Below are 21,959 nucleotides of genomic sequence, written 5' to 3'. Positions count from 1 at the left end.
CGAGCTTCTACCCTTTGCAACAGCATGCATGGAACTGGAAAGCATTATGCTAAGTGAAATAACCCAGGCGGTGAGGGACAAATACCATATGATCTCACCTTTAACTGGAACCTCATCAACAACAAAAAAAGCAAACAAAATGTAACCAGAGACATTGAAATTAAGAACAATGTGAGAGTAACCAGATGGGAGGTGGGAGGGAATATTGGGGGAAGGGGAGAAGGGTTTTCAGGAGCTACTATAAAGGACACATGGACAAAACCAAGGGGGAGGGTGAAAGTAAGGGAGAGGGAGGTGGGTTTGGCTGGGGTGGGAGAGGAGTGGTGGGGAGAAAATGCAGACAACTGTAATTGAACAACAATAAAGTAATTTATTTAAAAATATATAGATGTAAATATTCTTAAATGCTTTTCTAAGTAAATATAAAAATAATTTTTTTAAACTTACAAACCCTTATGGACAACTTTGCATATCTTAAAATTAGCCTATATCATTCTTTTGTGATATATACTATTCAATTTTAAAACAAAAAAATTATTTAAAAAATTTCACTATTATGAATATTTAGACTACTTCTAATTTTTTTAAACAAGTTTTTTCTTTTTTAAAGATTTTATTTACTTATTTTCAGAAGGGGAAGGGAAGAAGAAAGAGAGAGGAGAGAAGCATCAATGTGTGGTTGCCTCTCATGTGCCCCCTAATGGGGACCTGGCCCCCAACCCAGGCATGTGCCCTCATTGGGAATAGAACAGGTGACCCTTTGGTTCATAGGCCAGTGCTCAATCCACTGAGCTACACCAGCCAGGGCCACTCCCAGTTTTTCATTTTTACAAACTCCCTGTAAATAATATCCTTAAATGTATACACATTTTGAAATAATTATTCAATTATAGCCTCAGGATAAATCCCTAGAAGAGAGTGATCAAAGCATAAATATAGTATATGCACTCATTATTTTTTGGTATCTATTGCCAAATTACTTACTTGTAATGATCATCACCAATCTGTTTGTCAGGTTGTAACTTCATAAGTTATTTATTTTTAGTGAGTTGAACATGTGAGTGGTATATTTTCTGAGACATAGCATATTTTGAATTTTACTATTTTTTACTATCCTATGGAATTTTCTTTGTTATTTTACACTATGTCATTTAGTACCGAGCTATTTCTATACAAAGTACGGCACAGAAAGTACACAATGTAATCATATGGAGTTAGAGGCATGTTGGGGGCTCCCTTTAGTACTAGGGATCCTTAATATATTTTTACCTTCTTCCATCTCTCACTGCACTGATTTGTCAGTTATGTAAGTTGGGATTTTAGATTTAGCACAGTGTTAATAAATTCCTGTTTTTTAAACATTATTTATCTTGGTTTCAAAAACACTTGTGATTTTTGCCTTTGTATTTAAGTTTACAACAAAAATTCTAACTTTATTTAATGCTTACCTGGTGTCATTTTCCATAATTCTGAAGGGTGGTTTTAGATTTAAAGAACATTAAGATCCTTTTCCATCTAGGGACCTTTAAATGCCCAAATATTGCCTTGACTCTCCTTTCTTAATTCACTCAAATAATTGTATATGTATCTAAGTGTATGAATCATTCTGTTGTTATTTCATAAGTAACAATAAGCATTCATTTAAAGAATATAGCTATGCAAACTAATTAAATAATCATTATCATTAATCTTAGCACAAAGGATGGTCATTGTTAAAATATTTCAATATATAGATATATACATGTGTGTGCTTGTATATTGGTGTGTGCAACTAAGTAAAATGTGATTGTATCACAAAGTTTCCTTTTGCTAAGTTAAAATCATTTCATATACTTAAATGGAAGTGTTAAGATACTTGCTATATTGACCTAATTAGTTACTAAATATGGATAAATGAACAGTATTTTAGAGAGCTGCTTCTATTAAAGATTAAGAGTATCTGCCATTTAGGTAACTGGATAATTGTTTTCTTCTGTATTTAGTTTTCATTTCCTTGACCCTTTCCTTTCTATTACCTATGCCTTATAAATTGCTTGTGTTAGAAATGTGTTAGCTTAGAAAAAAAGCAACTCTGGTTGTTTTCTTTTCTCTTACAGCAACAGTACCTAACAACCTTGGCCTGAAGAGAGTACGACACCAAATAAATAATCAGAAATTGGCTTACACCAAGAAGGAAAAAAAAACATAATTTATTCCTCACCTGTGTTTTCACTACTGAAGGTTTAAATTATGATATAATAAACCATCTGCACCTGAATCACCTGAATCGTGTCTGTTGTCTACTGTATTTTCAGTCTGAGCTTTCACCCTCTCTCCTCCAACATAAATCCAGAAGAGGCTCTGAATCAGGAGAACGCAGCCTTGGATCCTCATCCCTTGACACCATGGAGGCCTGCTGGTTTAGCCTCCTGACCCAAAGATAGAGACTATCTCTTTTCCCTTCTACCCTATCGGTTGACCTGAATCTCCCTCCCTTCATCTGACCTTCCTCTTTCCCTTCAGAGCTCCTAGCCTTCAGCTGGCCTTTGACTTGTCCCAGTGGTATTTACTCAAGTAAGATCTGACTACAATCCTTCTCTTGTTACTGCTTCTCTTTGAGCTGTATATCCTTCTTTAGCATATTGAGATATTTGTTATCAACAGTAGACACATCAAGAAGCTAAGGAAGCAAAAGCACCAGAGCCACTTGCTTGCTTAGGTTCTTTTCAAAGTCATGGACCTAATTTTGTATTCTTTTCTGAGTTCGTCTAGGGTCTGGAAAACATCAGGAAAACTCATGGAATATTTGGTGAGCACCACTTAACGTTCTTTACCACACTGTGAACAAAATAGAAAACATGAAGCATGTGCCAAGTGTGACTAGGCGTAGACATGCCATAGTTCCCATGATGGAAGACCTTCTAAAGCATTCTTTGACAGGGTTGTGGTCATTGATTTGGCTAGTTCCCCTCCACCCCCACCTCTACGAGTTCTTGTAGAATCAGTTTACTAGTTTCCAAGTTGACTGCCAAATTAACCTCAGAGGTACACTGATGTCGGAAAAGTGTCCTTGATTCACTAACAAGGCCTATAGCCATTTCTAAAAGTTGGACAGGCTGGAAGCAGATAGGTATGTGCAGAGTGGTGTGTGGCAGCCAGGAATGTATCCCAGAAATCTCCTAGAACAAGGAGCATGAATGATGAAGGGTCTCATCATTGAGACCCTTCAATGAATGAGCAGTTGCTTTCTGAAGCACATTGGCTCATTGTGCCGAGGCCACGTGTCCCATGGTCTGCTCCCAACCAATGACAGACCTTGGTAGAAATAAGGCAAGCATTACAGGAAGACATGGGACTCCTCTGACAGTGACTCTGGCTTGAGGACTCCCCAACAGCTTTGCTTCACCTTCTTTACATTGCATGGGCCTTCCTTAAACTGTGTGATCCTAGAATGCTTCTATCCAGTTTTCTCTCCATCTCTCCTTCACTTGGGGTCAGATTTGCTTTGCTGTCTGGCAGGTTTCTCAGCCTTTCACCTTTTTCTCCATTTTTCATACAGCAGTGTTCCTTCTAGTGAAATTCCTGCATATTTAGCCCTGTCGTGGCATCTGCTTCTCAGGAGATCCAGATTAAAACAATTAATAATGAGAACAGTGCATGTAAACTGCTGAGTAGTAAGATGTGGGTTTGGCTTGGTTGGCTTAGTTCTGCAGCAGCAAGGACGGGATGCCTGTGGGAAGAAGGGCACAGATAGTTCCTACCACAAGGTGGCAGTACAATTCTAAAAATTGTATGGCAATGGGGAAAACTGTCCCAGTAGAGGGAAATGTGGCAGATGAGATAAAGCAGGCATTTAAAGTCAGAGGAGTTAGCTGGTCACTGCTAAGTTTTACTGATGCCTTCTGCAGAGAGATAATAAGAGTTTGAAGATTGATAACAAGCAGTTACTGGCTATATCTGAGAGCCAGAGCCTGGGTTCAATCAGGGAACAGAAGTCACACAGTAATTTAAATAAGAAAAGCTGGATCATAAGCTACAATAGGAAAGTAATTATAACGACATAAAGAGAAATCTGTGGTACCCTAGGTCTGACGATAGTTCCCAAAGAAGGGTACATTTGTAAGGGTGGCCACTCTGCAAGGCTGGAGTTCAGACCTCAAGGACAAGGTGTGATTTATGTCTACTTGACCACTAGACCAAAACTGGTCCATAGACATGGAGAAAGCAGAAATCACACCTCCAGCTAGTGTTGCTGAGACAATCAATGCCACTTCATGTGTGATGGCTGGAGTGCACAGTGTCCAGGTTAGGATGCGCACAGGTAAGCCACAGCTGGTATGGGGTTGCACAGAGTGTGGCAGGATGGTGCTGCAGGAGCCACAGCCTGAAGTCCATGATGTCCATGTCAGCAGGATCATAAGAATGTGGTTAGTGGATCCAGGCCAGACTTGCAAGATCACTGAAGGCCAGTGTATTCTGGCAGTATGTGTGCAAGTAGTACAGTACCACAGCATGTCCTCACATGTGGCACAGGTAATTTCCAGTGCAGCAGGAATAAGCAAAGAAAAGTGCAGTACACATCGAGGGTCTCTTGTTCCTCCAATGTCCCTCTGGTGCGCTGTACTGGCAAATTTTAGCATTGCCCTACTATAATGGAGAAAATGTCTAGAGTTTGATCCATTATTGCAGATCAAATAGTGAATAATGAATTTGGACTTGAGAGGCAATAGATCATACCTTGCATATGACCAACTAAAAGTGAAGGAAAAGCCTGAGTTGGTTTATGGATGGTTTGGTCTGGTCTTCTGGTTATAGATACAAGGGGCTCTGGGGTAGAGGCGTGTGGATGGACTTATGGGAATGGGCACCAAGTGTGAATGTTTTTGTATCACATGCCAATGTCCACTGGGAAACATCCAACACAGGAAAGGCAGTAAACAACCACATAGACAAAACAACTTGGTCAGTTGACTTTAGTCAACCATTATTGTCGTCTTCCTCAGGAGTGTCATGATTGTATATTAATGGCATGGCCACAGTTGCTATGTATATGCCTAATAGGATGAACTTCCACTTACTTACTTACTTCTTATTTACTTCTGCTTTTGAATGGCAAATGTCTAACTTGTCAGAGGCAGAGACTATTACTGAGCTCTAATATAGAACTACCCCACCCCACGCACAAACATGTATTTTTTTTTAAAAGAAAGCAACTCTCACTTGATGGCAAGTTGATCATATCAGAACTTCTTCCAACCCAGCAGGGGCCAAAGTTCTGTTGGGAAGAGACACCTATTCAGTTATTGCTTTGCCTTTCCCACTTGCAGAGCCATAGGCAGCACTATTACATATGGGATAACTGATATAATTCTTAACATAATGAAATACACAGACATAGAATCCCACATTGCATGGCATCTGGCCAGGGAACCCACTTCATGGTGAAGGAGGTGTGGGAGCGAGCACATGACCATGAGATCCACTGCTGATTGTTTCTCATGATGCACCTCCTAGCCTCATAGAACTTTTCAATAGCTTTTCTAATAGGTGAAATGAAGCACCAGTTTGAAGGAGGTATTTTAAAGCAATGGAATGCTATCTGTGATGGTATATTTTGTGTCAGTTTGACTGAGCTCTCTGTGCAGATAGGTGGTAAAACATTACTTCTGGGTATGTCTGTGAGTATATTTCCAGAAGAAATTAACATTTGAATTGGTGAACTGAGTAGAGCAGATGCCCCTCCCCAAGGTGAGTGGGCATCATTCTGACAAATTGAGGGCCTGAACAGAAAAAAATGGTGAAAGAGCGATTTGTTGTCTGGTTGAGCTGAGACATCCATCTTCTCCTGTCTTTGGACATTGGTGCTCCTGATTCTTGGGTTTTGAGACTGAGATCCAGTGCTTACATCATCAGTACCAGATTTTCTGGCCCTCAGACTCAGGCCGATTTTATCACCGGCTTTCCTGGTTCTCTAGCTTGTAGATCTGGAATCGACATGGGTCTTCTTGGCCTCCATGGACAAATGAGCAACATTCCTAGAATATCTCTCTCTATCCATCTATCCATCCATCATGTATTTCCTACTGGTTTTGTTTCTCTGGAGAACCCTGACAAATGCAACATCCTTAGCATACAGCACAAGAGGGAGCGAAAGTAGGTTTACAGTTGTTTGTGTGGAAAATAATATAATAATAAGTAATAATGCAGGAATAAATTCTGTCTCATGTATTCACAACATTAAACCTACTTTCGCCCCACCCTGTATATTTATTAATCCAGAGATCCCTAAGGTGTCGCTGACAGAAAGGACTTGAGGGTCCGGGAATATAGGGATGAAAGTAGAAGTGGTCCCACTTGTTTTGTACCTCCAACTACAGGGCCTGCCTTCACACAAACATTTCTTAAGCAACGTTCTATTTTTCCGCTGCTTTCACTACCAAGTGTATGTGCTTTGCATCCATAACAATGCTTCCATTTCTCATCCACTGAAAATTGTTGGGAAATTGCTGCAGCACATATAGCAGTGTCCTACATGGTGCTCTTATTGTTTATCTCACACTGTTTTTTCCCCTTGCATGTTACACAGTTTAAACTGTGTAGCTGATTCATTAGCTAGTTCAACAAATATTTATTCAGTCAGCCTGTTATGAAGTACTTATATGCTAGACATTGTTCTGGGTACAGTGAAAAAATAGACATTAAAAGATAATAGAGATCTCCCTGCCCTGTGTAGCTTTCTGTCAAATTTGGAAAATACGCCCTGGCTGGCGTAGCTCAGTGGATTGAGCGCGGGCTGGGAATGAAGTGTCGCAGGTTCAATTCCGAGCCAGGGCACATGCCTGGGTTGCAGGCCATGACCTCCAGCAACCACACATTCATGTCTCTCTCTCTCTTTCTCTCTCTCCCTTCCTTCCCTCTCTAAAAATAAATAAATAAAATCTTTAAAAAAATTTGGAAAATAAAACTATCGTCTGTGTCCCACAGTAAACAATGCCTCTTAGTGTCTGGACTATTACTTTTATCACTCTAAATCTTGCATCTTTTGGCAGAATATTTCTCCCTTCTTTAATTTTCAAAAGGTAAAGGATTATTAATTTAATGTTTAATTCTGTCTCTTTCAAATTGTGATTTAATTTCTTCTTACTTTCATGTTTTATCTTCTAAGCACTCCTTTCCATCAACCTTCACCCTTGCTAAGTTGCTGCTTCTCTAATTGTAACTTTCTTTGGCTCTGCTAAAAAACAGGCTACCTCTTCTAATATCTGCATCATCTTGCCTCAGCTTCCTTTCTAATTTTCTGCACAATGGCTTCTGTCCCTGCAGTTCTGCCAGCTTCTAGGAAGGTCTATTTGGTGAGCAGAAAAATGTACCATACAGATCCTCCTTCGAGGAAACATTTGATACTCAAGGAGGAATGTAGTTAACTGACAGATTCAAGTTCTTAGCTATTTTACCATCTGCCTTAGCCAACTATATGAGCATCAGTTCAATTACTGAATAAGCCAGTGGTACAAAGTCCTCAACTTTGTCTCCTTTTGTTGAACAATCTTTGCTCCGGTGCTCCCTTGCTCTGGAGCAACCTGTCTTGTTTGGCAGAAACTTTGTCAGGTCTTTATTACTGTTCTAGACCCTATTTACCCAATTTTGTTTTCTTCTTTTTTCACAGTGCTACTTTCTAAAAAAAAAAACAAAAAACATTTTGTTCTCTGATTCTTGCTCAGCACCTGATTCCTGGAGAACACAATGGGGAGGTTCATAATTGACTCATTACCACCGACACAATCATCACTTTCTCAGTTCTCATTCTACTTGATTTCTGAGATGCACTTGGAGTCCTTGAATAGTGTTTCATCCTGTAATTCTGTTTTATTTTTATTTTAAATCACTATTACCATCTTAATGTTTGATCATTTTATCTCTTATCTGGATGCTTTTTCTTTAATCCCTCAAACATCTGTTTTGCCCATAATTCTATGCCAGACCTCCTTTTTCTTTCCATATGTTTCTTCATCGATGTTCCTATTCACACGTTTTTTCCTTAATTTTTTTAATTGTTCACAAATCTATATTTTTCAAGTGCAATCTGATGTGTCAGACTGAAATTTCTGACTACTCCTCCACAAGCTATTCCACAGGCACCACCAATTCCATGTGTCTTTAACCAAACAGGGAATATTTCTCACTCCCTGTTTTAATCTGCTTCTTCTGACATCGAGGCCCTCCTCTCATCCCAGCTGCTTGGTCATATCCACAATTTCAACCACTTCCACATCAAATAATTTACAAGCCTATTATTCTTTCAAAAATACTCTCAGGAAAACTTTGCTATTTTAACTTTCCCCTCACTTGTTATTCCTGAGGATGTAGACAGTACTGGTCTAAACTAGGGAAAGTTCTCCTTCATGAAGTTACTACTTCCAGCCCACATCATTTTAATCAGAGAACTTTGAACATCCTTCTGACAAAGATTTTTCATTTCTAGCAGTGACATCTCTTGTACATATCCAGCTTTCTTTCAATCTCTGATGTAGTATGTAGAAATAGAAAATGTCACACATATTTTGATATCAGCCTAGTTCTGGGTCTCTAGTAAGCTTGTAAAAAATAATTGTAGATATAAACCCAAATGATTTGAATGCCTATAAATCATGCATATTAAAAATTGAGCAATTATTACCAATCATGAAAATAAAGTAATAAACTTAAATAATAAATACCTATCTCGCCTTTTGGTTATTTGACTGAACAACAGAAAATTTTAGTATAACCATGAACAACCTTTTATAACTCATCATACCTTCAGTGACATATTGTAGACTTCAACATTTGATCAGGTTTTAGACAATCAAAGAGGCATTTTATTTTAAGAGCAGCATATCCATCTTGATATATTAAATGTTTTAATATACATATAAACTTGCAAAAGATAAAAATACTAATTTTATAGCATGTAAAATTATTGAAATAAATGAATGTGTTAATATGAATCACAATAAAACTAAATCATATATTAGTAAAATACTGTGTACATATTTGCCTATGTGGAGGCAGAAAAATCTTGTGTTAATAATTAGCACTTGTGGATTTTTTTTTGATAAATCACACTAAAATAATTTTTAAAAAGCACTAAGAAAGGTACTTTTTAATAAAAGGCTAGCCTTATCCATTTACCTATTTTGTTGCATTTTACATATTGGGAAAACATAATCATTTGATTTTTTTTGCATAAATATTGCAATTAAGGAATGCAAGGAAAAGTATTCCATGGAAGAACAACTTAAGAACTGTCTGGTAAAAATGTCATTGCAGTGAGAGAGAGAGGAACACAGGTACGAAGGAAGTAAAATGGCAATGAATACGTACCTATCAATAATAACCTTAAATGTAAATGGGTTAAATGCACCAATCAAAAGACATAGAATAGCTGAATGGATAAGAAATCATGACCCACACATATGCTGCCTACAAGAGACCCACCTCAGAACAAAAGACCTACATACACTGAAAGTGAAGGGCTGAAAACAAACATTCCAACCAACAGGACAGGAAAACAACAACAACAACAACAACAACAACCCAGGTTGGTAGTACTTACATCAGACAAAATAGACTTCAACACAAGGATCATAAAAAGAGATCCAGAACGTTGCTTTATAATTCTCAAGGGAAGAATCCATCAAGAAGACATAAATGTTGTAAATATATATGTGCCCAACATAGCAGCACCCAAATATATAAGGAATATCTTGGAAGACTTCAAGAAAAATATTGACAGCAACACAATTAGAGTAGGGGATTTCAATACCCCACTTTCAAAAATGGACAGATCTTCCAAACAAAATATCAACAAAGATATTGTGGCATTCAACAATGTCCTAGATCAAATGAACTTAACTGATATATATAGAGCCTTTCATCCCAAAGAGGCAAAATACACATTTTTTTTTCAAATTTACATGGAACATTTTCAAAGATAGACCACATGATAGGTCACAAAACAGGTCCCAACAAATTCAAGAAAATTGAAATCATATCAAGCATTTTTTTTTCTGACCACAAGGGACTAAAGCTAGAAACCAACCTCAAAGAAAAAACTCAAAAACACTCAAATTCATGGAGATTGAATAGTACGCTATTAAACAATGAATGGATCAAGAATGAGATCAAGGAAGAAATAAAACTTCCTAGTAACAAATGAAAATGAACTCACAACAATCCAAAACTTATGGGACACAGCAAAGACAGTCCTGAGAGGGATAATCATAGACATACAGGCCTACCTAAAAATGATAGAAACATTTCAAATAAACAATCTAACCCTACACATACAAGAGCTGGAGGAACAACAACAAAGATAGCCCAGAGCAAGGAGAAGGAAGGAAATAAGCAAGATCAGGGCAGAATTAAACAACATAGAGGCTAAAAGCACAATTCTAAGGATCAATCAATCCAGGAGCTGGTTCTTTGAAAAGGTAAATTGACAAGCCTTGAACCAGATTCATCAAGAAAAAAAGAGAGAAGACCCAAATAAACCCAGAAATGAAAGAGGAGAGATACAACTGATACCACAGAAATACAAAGGATTGTAAGAAGTTACTACAAAGAACTGTATGCCAAGAAATTTGAAAACCTAGGTGAAATGGACAAATTTCTAGAAAAATATAATCTTCCAAAACTCAGTGAAAAAGAAGCAAAAAGCCTGAACAGACCAATAACAACAAAAGAAATTGAAGCAGTAATCAAAAAACTCCCAACACACAAAAGCCCTGGACTGGACTTGGACTGGACTGTAAAATTCTCAAGAGAATTTTACAAAGTACTTAAGGAAGAGCTATCCTTTACAGATACTATTCCAAAAAATCCAAGATGATGGAAGACTCCCAAATTCTTTTTATGAAGGCAGCATCATCCTAATCCCAAAACAAGATAAAGACACAACAATAAAAGAAAAGTAAGGTCAATATCACTGATGAACATAGACACTGAAATCCTCAACAAAATATTGGCAAACTGCATCCAGCAATACATTAAAAACATCATACACCATGATCAAGTGGGATTCATCCCAGGGATACAAGGATGACACAATATTAGCATATCAATAAATGACATATATCACATAAACAAAAGGAAAGACAAAAATCACATGATCATATCAATAGATGCAGAAAAATCATTTGATAAGGTGCAGCACCCATTTATAATAAAAACACTTAGCAGAGCAGGAATAGAGAGAGCATTCCTCCATATAATAAAGGCCATATATGAGAGACTACAGCCAACATCAGATTCAATGGGCAAAAACTAAAAGCTTTCCCACTAAGATCAGGAACAAGAGAAGAGTGTCTGCTTTTCCACTCCTATTCAACATAGTATTGGAATCCTAGCCACAGCAATCAGACAAGAGGAGGAAATGAAAGGCATCCAAATTGTAAAGGAGTAAGTAAAACTGTCACTGTTTGAAGATGACATGATAGTGTACATAGAAAATCCTATAGATGCCATAAGAAACTACTCAACTTAATAAGTGAATTTGGCAAGACAGTGGGATACAAAGTCAATATTCAGAAATCAAAGGCATATTTGTACACCAACAATGAAATATCAGAAACAGAAATCAGGAAAAAAATCCCAGTTGTTATAACAACAAGAAAAATAAAATACCTAGGAATAAACCTAACCAAGGAGGTAAAAGACCTGTACTCAGAAAACTACACAACACCAAAGAAAGAAATTAAGGAAGACACAATCAAATGAAAGCATGTGCCATGTTCATGGATTAGAAGAATTAACATCATCAAACGGTCCATACTACCCAAAGCAATTTATAGATTTAACACAATCCCTACTGAAGTACAAATGGCATATTTCACAGATGTAGAGCAAATATTTCAAAAATTTTTATGGAGCCATAAATGACCCCAGATAGCTGCAGCAATTTTGAGAAAGAAGAACAAAATATGAGGGATTGTTGGGAACCACCCTGCCTGGTTTCAGAAGCTGTAACCCCCCACAGCTAAGGCTGAGTGAGAGATCTTTGGACCATAAACCAATAAGGAGACAAATCTTATCTCCCTGGCAGGGGCACTGCTTCTGCTCCTTTTTCCTCTCCCTGCCTGGCTCCCAATGCTTGATCTGTTAGTCAATGATGGGTAAGATTCCCTAAGGGGGGAATGACCTAAGACAGGCACAATCATGGGGAAGCCCCGGGGAAGGACTTGGGGGGCTATAGCAAAAGGGGGTGATGGACTCTAGCCCCTTGGCTTTGAAGTAGCCTGAGTCCTCATTCTGTCTGCAAGGCATGTCCTAATCTCTTGGCTTCTTTACTTCCCCTGCCTGACTTAAGCCTAAAACAATGCCTTAAGCCTGAAACAATGCTGGTGGTGGGTGTCGCCCTGTTGTGGAAAGGGTGGGTTCCCTAGGGTGATCAGACCTAAGAAAGAATATGTAAAATCCTGTGAAACCTGCTTTGTTTAGAATGCTCTCAATTAAGTGATAAGGTCCAAGCAAGAAGTGAGTTTGTTCCCCAAAGTTTTGTAGCCCTTTAGTTAACAGACCCTTACTCAGAATAAGCCCTCAGAGTTCTTTGTATGTTATCTATTATTTGATCTTTACTGCCTGACAATGATTAATGAGCTTCACCTGTATTCTTGTGCAAAAAGAAATCAATAAAAGCCCATTGAGGAAAAGGCTCTTGGCCCTTCTCCTTTGAGAGGTCAGCCAGCTTTCCTCCCCAAGCAGATTGTGTCTTGGTAGACTTATTCTCATCTGTGGTGGCTGGGGGGTCCCTGTGGGAAGAGCCCCCCCCACAAGGGATCACAATACCTGATATCAAACTGTATTACAAGGCCGCTGTAATCAAAACAGCCTGGTACTGGCATAAGAACATAGACCAATGGAACAGAACAGAGAGCCCAGAAATAAACCCAAGTCTCTATGGTCAATTAATATTCAACAAAGGGGACAGCAGCATAAAATGCAGTAAAAATAGCCTCTTCAACAATTGGTGTTGGGAGACCTGGACAGCTACATGGAAAAAAATGAAACTTGAGCACCAACTTCCATCACACACAAAAATAAATTTAAGGTGGATAAAATGTTTAAATATAAGTTGTGACACCATTGAAGTCCTAGAGGAGAACATAGGAAGGAAAATCTCAGATATTTCACATAGCAATATTTTCACTGATATGTGCCCTAGAGCAAGGAATGCAAAGGAAAGAATAAACACATGGGATTTCATCAAAATAAAAAGCTTCTGCATGGCTAAAGAAAACTGTTAAAATGAAAAGAGAACCAACTGTATGGGAAAACATATTTGCTAATGATACCTCATACATGGGTTTGATGTCCAAAATATATAAAGAACTCACACAACTCCACTCTAAGAAACAAGCAACCCAATTAAAAAATGAGCAAAGGACTTGAACAGACACTTCTCCAAGCAGGACATACAGAGGATCCAGAGACACATGAAAAGATGCTCAGTATCACTATCAGAGAAATGCAAATTAAAAACACAATGAGATACCACTTCACACCAGTGAGAATAGCCAGCATCAACAAAGCAACAAACAACAAGTGTTGGAGAGGTTGTGGAGAAAAGGGAACCCTAGTGCACTGTTGGTGGGATTGCAGACTGGTACGACCACTATGGAAAACAGTATGGAATTTTCTCAGAAAACTAAAAATGCCTTTTGACCTGGCAATTCCACAGCTGGGATTATATCCTAAGAACCCTGAAACATCAATCCATTAGAACCTATGCACTCCAATGTTCATAGCAGCATAATTTACAATAGCTAAGTGCTGGAAGCAACCTAAGTGCCCATCAGCAAATGAGTGGATTGAAAAGCTATGGTACATTTATATTATGGAATACTAGGCAGCAGAAGAAAGAAGTACCTCCTACCCTTTGTGGCAGCATGGATGGATCTGGAGAGCATTATGGTAAGTGAAATAAGCTAGGTGGTAAAAGGCAAATACCATATGATCTCACCTTTAAATGGAACCTAATCTACAAAACAAACAAGCAAGCAAAATATAACCTGAGACATTGAAATTAAGAATAATCTGACAGTAACAGAAGGGAAGTGGGAAGGGATAATGGGGGGCAGGGGGGAAGGGATTTCAGGGGCAGCTATAAAGGGCACATGGACATAACCAATGGGGTGGGGTGGAATCAGGGGATAGAGGTGGGAATGGCTAGGGTTGGGGGGAATGGTAGGGGGAAAATGCAGACAACTGTACTTGAACAAAAATAAAAAATATCATTGCAAAATTAAAATTATGCTTCACTAACCTGCTTATTAAGCCATCAAATGAAAGCTCTTTCCAAGTTAATTACATTGCCTTTCCACGCGTGAACTCCACACTGGTGGGGAAAAAATGTGTATATCTTTTACTTAGTCTGCTCAGCCACAGAAACTAAATTATCCACATAGAATAATTAATAAGAATATAAAGTTGTATTTACAGGATCACTTCATACTTGTGTTTTTTTTCTCCCTGATACTTAAATTGTAACTACATACTGGGAGATTAAAACAAATACATACACACATTTCATATTGAGCTCTCCATTTAGTTTGTGTAACCAAAGATTTAGCTAAGAAACAAATTTATGTGCAATTAATTGATTTACATTTAGTTTTTTACAACATCTCTTTATGTTCATGGGTGTATGTGTATTTGTTTATACCTGAGATTTACATAGTAATCTGGCAATAGATGTGGTTAAAAGAAACAATTGCTTGCAACTAAATATTCCATTAATTTCTATCGTTCTTTTTCTTCCCTGGAATAGTTCAGCCCTTGTACCAGAAAGATATGATGTGGACTCTTACAGTTGCCAAGAACTTCATCTACAAGAGCCTGCTTCTAGAAGAGAGTGGTTTTACAGCCTCTGGTGACCCTGTAAGGCTATTTAAATGTCAGCTTCAGAAAAAGAAAGCCTGTGGCAGAAGGCATGCTCCTGTGTTCTCTGGCACGTGGGGGCTGGCTGCAGTGGGCGGGGCCACTGGCATGGGCGGGTGAGCTGCCTTGACCCCCACTGCTCCTGCCCTGCCCCACCCTGGCCTCCAAGCCCTCGAGAAGCAGCGGGTACACCACCAACCGTCCTCTCTGTGGGGCGGCCCACCTGCCTCATAATGCTCTTTCTCTTGCTCATCCTCTCAGATTTGGGCCAGCTGACATCCACAGGCCATTGTAAGTTGGGGACATAGGAGGGCCGCCAGGACCAGAGTATGGCCCTCCTCGCTCCAGAACTTGGACCAGGTGTGGGATCGCCTAGGTTGCTGTCACAGCCTGCCTAGTTTCAGGGTCCTGTGGCGCCCAAGGCTCGGAGGGCTCAGAGAAGACCTGGAACAGTTGTCCCTCACTTACCTGATGCAGCACTGCCAGGAGAGGGTGCCCTGCTTCAGGGGCGGAGGGGACAGAGAGAGCCTGGATGGGGTCCAGGTCCGCACTTCTTCACCCAGGTGGGGTTGCTGTCAGCGTCCCAAGTGTCCTGTCACATGAGGGGACCCTCTTCCTGGAATCACAGAAAGTGTGTGTTTGTGTTTGTGTGTGTGTTTGTGTGAGTGTGTGTTGGGAATACTCACGCATGTTTTCCTTACTGCAGACTCTGAAATGTCACATCTGCAAATTACAGTGCCACAGAAGCTTGGGACCAACACCAATGATGGCGATGCTTCAGAAACACATGTAACTAAGAAATCACTTTTTTTTTTTAAATGAGTGTTTTATTTTTACTGGACTACATAACCTAAGTTAATTCATGAATATCCCTTTGTGAAATTTGTGTTCTTGTTACTGTGTTTAAGAGTCATTTTTTTTTTCTGAATGAGAGCAAGTGTTTTGATTGTTTTCATTTCTCAAGTGATATATGCTCATTATGAAATTATAAAGATACTCAGTGATCTGAGAGGATTCCAAAGATTGGAACCTCAGTCGCAGGGTCGGGAAGGAACAGTGAATTGTCAACTGAAAAACTACTGGGCACTGAGGCAGGTTTTATAGACTGTATGGTCCGTCTGACTGTCTCACTTTATGGCACCAGCCAAAATCCAGTGATTATGTGTTTATAGAAACTATTATGTCAAAACTATAAATATCCACAAGTTAAATATTTAAGAGAGTAAGACATATCCTGGGAAGATGTGAATGAAAAGGAAATAGAGGTATCCATAATAATAGCAGAAAAAAAACAGAAAGTATTTAGTTCCCTCTAACACACTACACACACTCAACACACACAACATTGTGAGGGGTAAACCTTATTTCTTAAAACATTCAGTTCACTAGGAACATATAACAATTCTAAATTTGCATGAATTTCATGAAATGACCTCAACACATGTAAAATAAACACCGACAGTACTGAGGGAGAAATTTCAAATCTATTTTCATAGTGAATCCATAAAATGTTTTTTTCTTAGCATTGTACCCTCGAGGTCCATCCATGTGGTTGCAAACAGTCAGATTTCATTCTCCTTTATGGCCAAGTAATATTCCATTGTCTACACAGGGATGGGCAAAAGTAGGCTTATTATTATTAACTCATTATTATCAACTCAAAAGAATGCCACAATGACACAGTGCACTTAGGTATAATCTCCTAAGTCATCTTTCTCCATTCATCTATTAATGGAAATTTATGTTGCTTTCATATCTTTGCTATTGTAAATAATGCTACACAGATAAATACTACATGATTTCACTTATATGTGGAGTCTAAAGAGCAAAAGAAATGAAGAAATAAATGAAGAAACAAAATAAATGAAAACACAAAGAGACTCATTGATTCAGAGAATAAACTGATGGTTGCCAGATATGAGGAAGCTGGAGGGAGGCTGGGTAAAAAAGGTGGAGGGATGAAGAAGTACAAATTGGTAGTTACAACAAAGTCATGGGTATATAAAGTGCAGCATAAGGAATACAGTCCATAATGTTGCCAGGTGGGTACTAGACTTATCCAGGGACTCATTTCCTATAAATGTGTAATCGCTGTGCTGTATACCCAAAACTAATATAATATTAAATAGCAACAGTAACTGAAAAATAAACATTAAAAAAACTCAGAGAAAAAATGTTATTTTCAAATGTTGGAGGAAACATCATAAAGATATAAAGACAATTTGAACAAGAATAAACATTTTATTCAATGACTATATATTCATAGAAGTGACCCCCAGAGTGAATACACTGTTTTCCCCTTTCTGGTATTTGTTAGGACTCAGTAGACTCCACACAGGAGATGTTTTAATGGTGAAGCATTTGATGTAGCAAGAGAATGAAAACTGAGACAAATATCAGGATTGAAGAACATCAGCAGTCAGGTACCCATGAACCCAGTCTCTGTTCCTCAATCATTTGAAATAACAAGACCTATGGGAGGAATCTTGGCTTTGGCAGAATTCCTTAAAAAACATTCTGTGACTCTAAGAAGTCAAGCAAGCCTAGTCTATCTAGGTAGGAATACACTAAGTAAGTTAACTTTGGCCAGGGAGTTTCGAACCCTAAACACTACATTATAAATTTCAGAGCCCTTGTTTTAACTGAGTCAGGAACATTCAGCTTTTCTAATCCTGCTTAATTCATCTCTGTCCCTACAGTAAATAATGCACATGCTTCTCAAGAATGTACAGGTCATTCAATAAAACTGACAAGAGCAAGTAAAAAAATTAAAAATCAAACAGTACAGAACTTGTTATCTGGTAACAATTTAATTAATTTAAAATTTATCAAAAAGACTGAAAAATGTTTTTGGTAATTTAAAAATACACTTGTACATAAGTCATGGGTTAAAGGAGAAATCATTAATTGTAAAGGATATTAAATAATGAATAATGGTCAAAAATGAAAAAGTTACAAACCAAAATTTGAGCCATGCTCTTAATGTAAGGAATGGTTTATTATTACAAATACTTAAATAAGCAAAAAAGTCTTAAAATTAGAAGTTAAAATTAAATATAATCTTAAAAAAGTTAAAGATGTAACTAAACTTAAGATGTAGAATTAATGGAAGAGAAAATTAAGCTAAAACAGCCTGGATTCACAGTGTCAGAAGTTGATTTCTGAAAAAAATTATAGGACAGATGTTTTGATGAGGTAGGCTAAGGAAAATGGAAAGAAGAGGAAAACTCTGTAATATTAGAAATGAGAGCTATATAAAGGAATAAATAAAATATCAAAAGTATATACTTATAATTGTTACTTAAACAAAATAGTTAAATTCATAAAAGTATAGCAAAGTGCCCTAAGATGAAGCAAGCAGCACTAATACTCTTTTCCTATGAAGAAACTAAAACATTTTTAAAAAATCATAACACCCCCCTTCCCCACAATTACAAGCGCAACTGATCCCATGATAGAATAAAGAAGATGGGGTACGTATATACAATGGAATACTACTTGACCACAAGAAAAGATTGAATACTCCCACTTGATACAAAGTGGATGGACCTGGAGGATTTCATGCTAAACAAAATAATTCAGACAGAAAAAGTTAACCATATGACTTCACTCATATGTGGATATAAAACTGAAAGCAAAAAAATAAAACAAACAAACAAAAACTCATAGACACAGTCAATAGTATGGAGGTTACCAGAGGGAAGAGGGGTGCAAGGGGTAGTAAGGGACAAAGAGGGCCAAACACATGGTGAGAGAACATGATTTGACATTGGGTGGTGGGCACTCAATGCAACATGAAGACCATGTATCATAGAAATGCTACATTTGAAACCCATGTAATCTTTTAATCGAGTGTCAACCCAATACATTTTTAAAAAGAAAGAAAAATGTTTATGATTATATAAAAATATATAAATTTGTACTTCTAAACTCCTATGTACCCTCGCCCAGGTCAGAAAGTTCCCTTATGCTTTTTTTAGCCATCACCCTCTACTTCATTATTTTGTTGTCTTGACCTTAACATGAAAGGAATCATCCAGTAGCTTATATTTTTTGTGCCTGGGATCTTTGCTTCAACATTCTATTTTTGAGATTCATTCAGGTAGATTCATATGTGATTTAGTTCATAATTTTTAAAGCTATCTAGTATTCTAAAAGTTAAAATTTTAACCTGGTAGTGAGCATTGTCTCTAGCTTGTAACTATTATGAATAAATCTGCTCTAAAGAAAAACATGTTTTGTTGACATATGTTTTCATGTGCATATTTTTCATGGTGAAATGCTGATTTATATAGTAAGTGCCCATTTAAACTTATAGAAATCTGGTAAATTGCTTACTTAAATGGTTATAATATTTTTTTTCCACTAGCAGTGTATGAGAGTTGCAGTTGTTCCCTATCCTCATCAACATTTGGCATTCTCAGTCTTTGTTGTTTGCAATTTTGTTAATTGTATTCTCCTTTTTCTATTTTGTTTTATTTGACATCCCATGAATAGTGATGATGAGTGACTTGTGGAATATTGATAGGCCAATTGGATATGAATTGCAAAAAGCATTCTTTAGTCTGGGTTGCCTGTTAACATTCTTAATAATGGCTTTAGATGAACAACAGTTTTTAATTTTGATGGTGTCCAATTAATCAACTATTTATTCTATGACTATTCTTTTTACCTTGTATTTAATAATTATTGGCCAACACCAGGTCATAGGAATATCCTCCTATGTTTTCATCCAGAAACTTCATAATATCAATTTTCACACTTATATCTGTGATTATTTCTAATTTTTTTATGATGTGCTAGGGTAATGGTGTTGAACTCATTTTCATTGGGGGCCACATCAGCCTCACGGTTGCCTTCAAAGGGCCGAATGTAATTTCAACTCCTTAACAGTTAAGGAGTAGTTACATTTATACAGTCCTAAAATTAGGGAGTCAAGGATCATTTTTTCATATGTGTATCTATTGACTTACCTCCATCTATTCAAAATGTCCTCTTCCCATTAATTTAAATAGGCACCTCTTTCAAAATGTTACCTTTTGTGGATTTGTTCTAAACTCAAATTTTTCCAGGTGATACTGTTTTTACATAAATGGCTCACTATGTTAATTACTGTAGCTTTATAATAAGTCTTGAAATTTGGGACTTAAAAGTCTTTTTTCTTTTTGCTTTTTTTCAGAATTATTTTGTCTAGTATAGTTCATTTTCATTTATATATAAACTTGAAAATTATCTTCCTAAATTTAACAAATTAGTTGCTGGGTAACATTCAAACTACAGTTCAATTTTGATTGAAACAAAAGATGATTATCAGTATTTCCAATTCATGATATTGGTACATTTTCCCATGTATTAGGTCTTATTTAATTTTCTCTTCCATGTTTTGCAATTTTTTTATGTTGAGCCCTGTGTTTCTTTCTATGCTTTTCTGATGCTTTGGTAAATGGTACTTATAATGCTTATCTTTCCTATCTCTTATCTTTCATTTTATAGAAATAAAAATTGATTTTTGTATACTTAACTATATCAGTTTTGAAAATAGTAACTCACTGTCATTAATGAGAGTTTTCTGCAGTTTTCTTTGGGTATTCTATGTGGCATTCATATCATTTGCAGATAAGGACAGTATTTTTTTCTGCCCAATTTTTATGTCTTTTTTTTTTGGTTCTGTCTAGGAATCCCATATGATGTTGAGTAGCAGGTAATAGTTCATCTAGTTTATGGATTTTTTTGTGTTTGTTTTGTTTTTACTGTAGGAAGAAACTATCAATATTTTAAAAATAAGTATGACATTGGCTATAGATTTCATAAATTACCTTTCTTAGTTTTTCAGAAGCTTTTTTATTTTTAGAAAGAGCAATCTGTCTGCAGATGTATACAAGTGTATATATCCATGCATGCATATACGTATATGTTTCCTGTCAGTGGTGTGAGTCAGCCTTTTATCCCTGGCACAACAGCCATTTTGTTGTAATATGCTCAATTTAATTTGTGAGTATTTTGTTAAAGGCTTTGAAATTGTGATCATGAGAAGTGGTTTGCTTCCTCAGAATATAGTTTCCTTGTTGCAGTATCTGGATTATATTACCTATAAAATTAGTTGGGAATTATTCTAATTGTATATTTCATGAATTTCCATAAGATTAGAATTTTTCCTAATTCAAATGTTTGGTGCAGTTCACCATTGAATTCATGCCCCTGGACTTGGAGATACTCTGTGAGATTTGTAATTACAAATTGAAATTCTTGGTAGAGTGAGTTTAAACCTATCAGTTTTTATTATCTCTATATGTCCTTTGTTTCTGTCACATTTTTAAGTTCTTAACATGTTTTCTTTTTCACTATCCAGTCTATTTGTTAATTGGATTTTGGCTATTTTTTCAATTAAAGAGCCTGTTTCCTGTAAGTGGAGAGAGGCAAATGGTGGTTAGAATTCAATCTCTGCATGCTCAGTGTGCTAATTGCTACTAGGGTTTCACTGCTTATATGTAATTCAGTGGCCTGAGCCAGAAAATAGGTGTGTGTATATACACTAACAAGATGTAGGGTGTGTGTGCACATGTGTGTGAATGTGCATAAATATGTATGTGTGTTTATACTAAAACCATGAGGAAAAGAAAAATGGGGGGAGTGGTCAGAATATCTGATACACCAACCCCCCCCCCAAAAAAAAACAGTAAGAGAGTTGGCTTATAGTCTAATATATAAATTTAATTAAAAGTAATTTGTGGGCTGGATTGGGAGTGAAAGGGAGAAAACTGTACTTGAACAATGATTAAAATAAAAAAGAAGTAATTGGTGTAAACTTTGCAACTATGTCAGAGATTATCATTTTGGGTGAAAAAATTGAATATTGTCCACAAGAAATACTATTTAAATATAAGACACAAATAGATTAAAATAAAATGATGTAAATTTTTTTTCATTATAATCCAAATCAAAAATAAGTGTGAGTTGATACATTGATATTAGAGAATAGCCTGTTGAATAAGGATATTATCAGGATAAATAATTGTATGTCATAATGATAAATAACTTACTTTATCAAAGAGTTATAATAGGGA

General features: G+C 36.9%; 2 protein-coding genes across 2 annotated transcripts in view; both read left to right on the top strand.

Annotated features, from left to right (window-relative positions):
- Positions 1–2,266, top strand: part of LOC123807759 (disintegrin and metalloproteinase domain-containing protein 5-like) — a 108,909-nt gene extending 106,643 nt beyond the window's left edge. The window contains exon 13 of the mRNA XM_045821799.1: positions 2,097–2,266. Coding sequence (XP_045677755.1) covers positions 2,097–2,109 — 13 coding nt within the window. The 3' untranslated portion in view covers positions 2,110–2,266. The remainder of the gene's footprint in view (positions 1–2,096) is intronic.
- A 1,928-nt stretch (positions 2,267–4,194) lies between these two features.
- Positions 4,195–21,959, top strand: part of LOC123807758 (A disintegrin and metallopeptidase domain 3-like) — an 89,452-nt gene continuing 71,687 nt past the window's right edge. Inside the window, exons 1-2 of the mRNA XM_045821798.1 lie at positions 4,195–4,300; positions 14,786–14,895. Of these exons, the coding sequence (XP_045677754.1) occupies positions 4,195–4,300; positions 14,786–14,895 (216 nt within the window). The remainder of the gene's footprint in view (positions 4,301–14,785; positions 14,896–21,959) is intronic.

Source organism: Phyllostomus hastatus, unplaced genomic scaffold, assembly GCF_019186645.2.
Source record: "Phyllostomus hastatus isolate PE091 unplaced genomic scaffold, TTU_PhHast_1.1 phas_scaffold_46, whole genome shotgun sequence".
NCBI lineage: Eukaryota > Metazoa > Chordata > Mammalia > Chiroptera > Phyllostomidae > Phyllostomus > Phyllostomus hastatus.
Note: the sequence above shows the minus strand (reverse complement) of the source record. Positions and strands in the feature narration are given on the sequence as shown.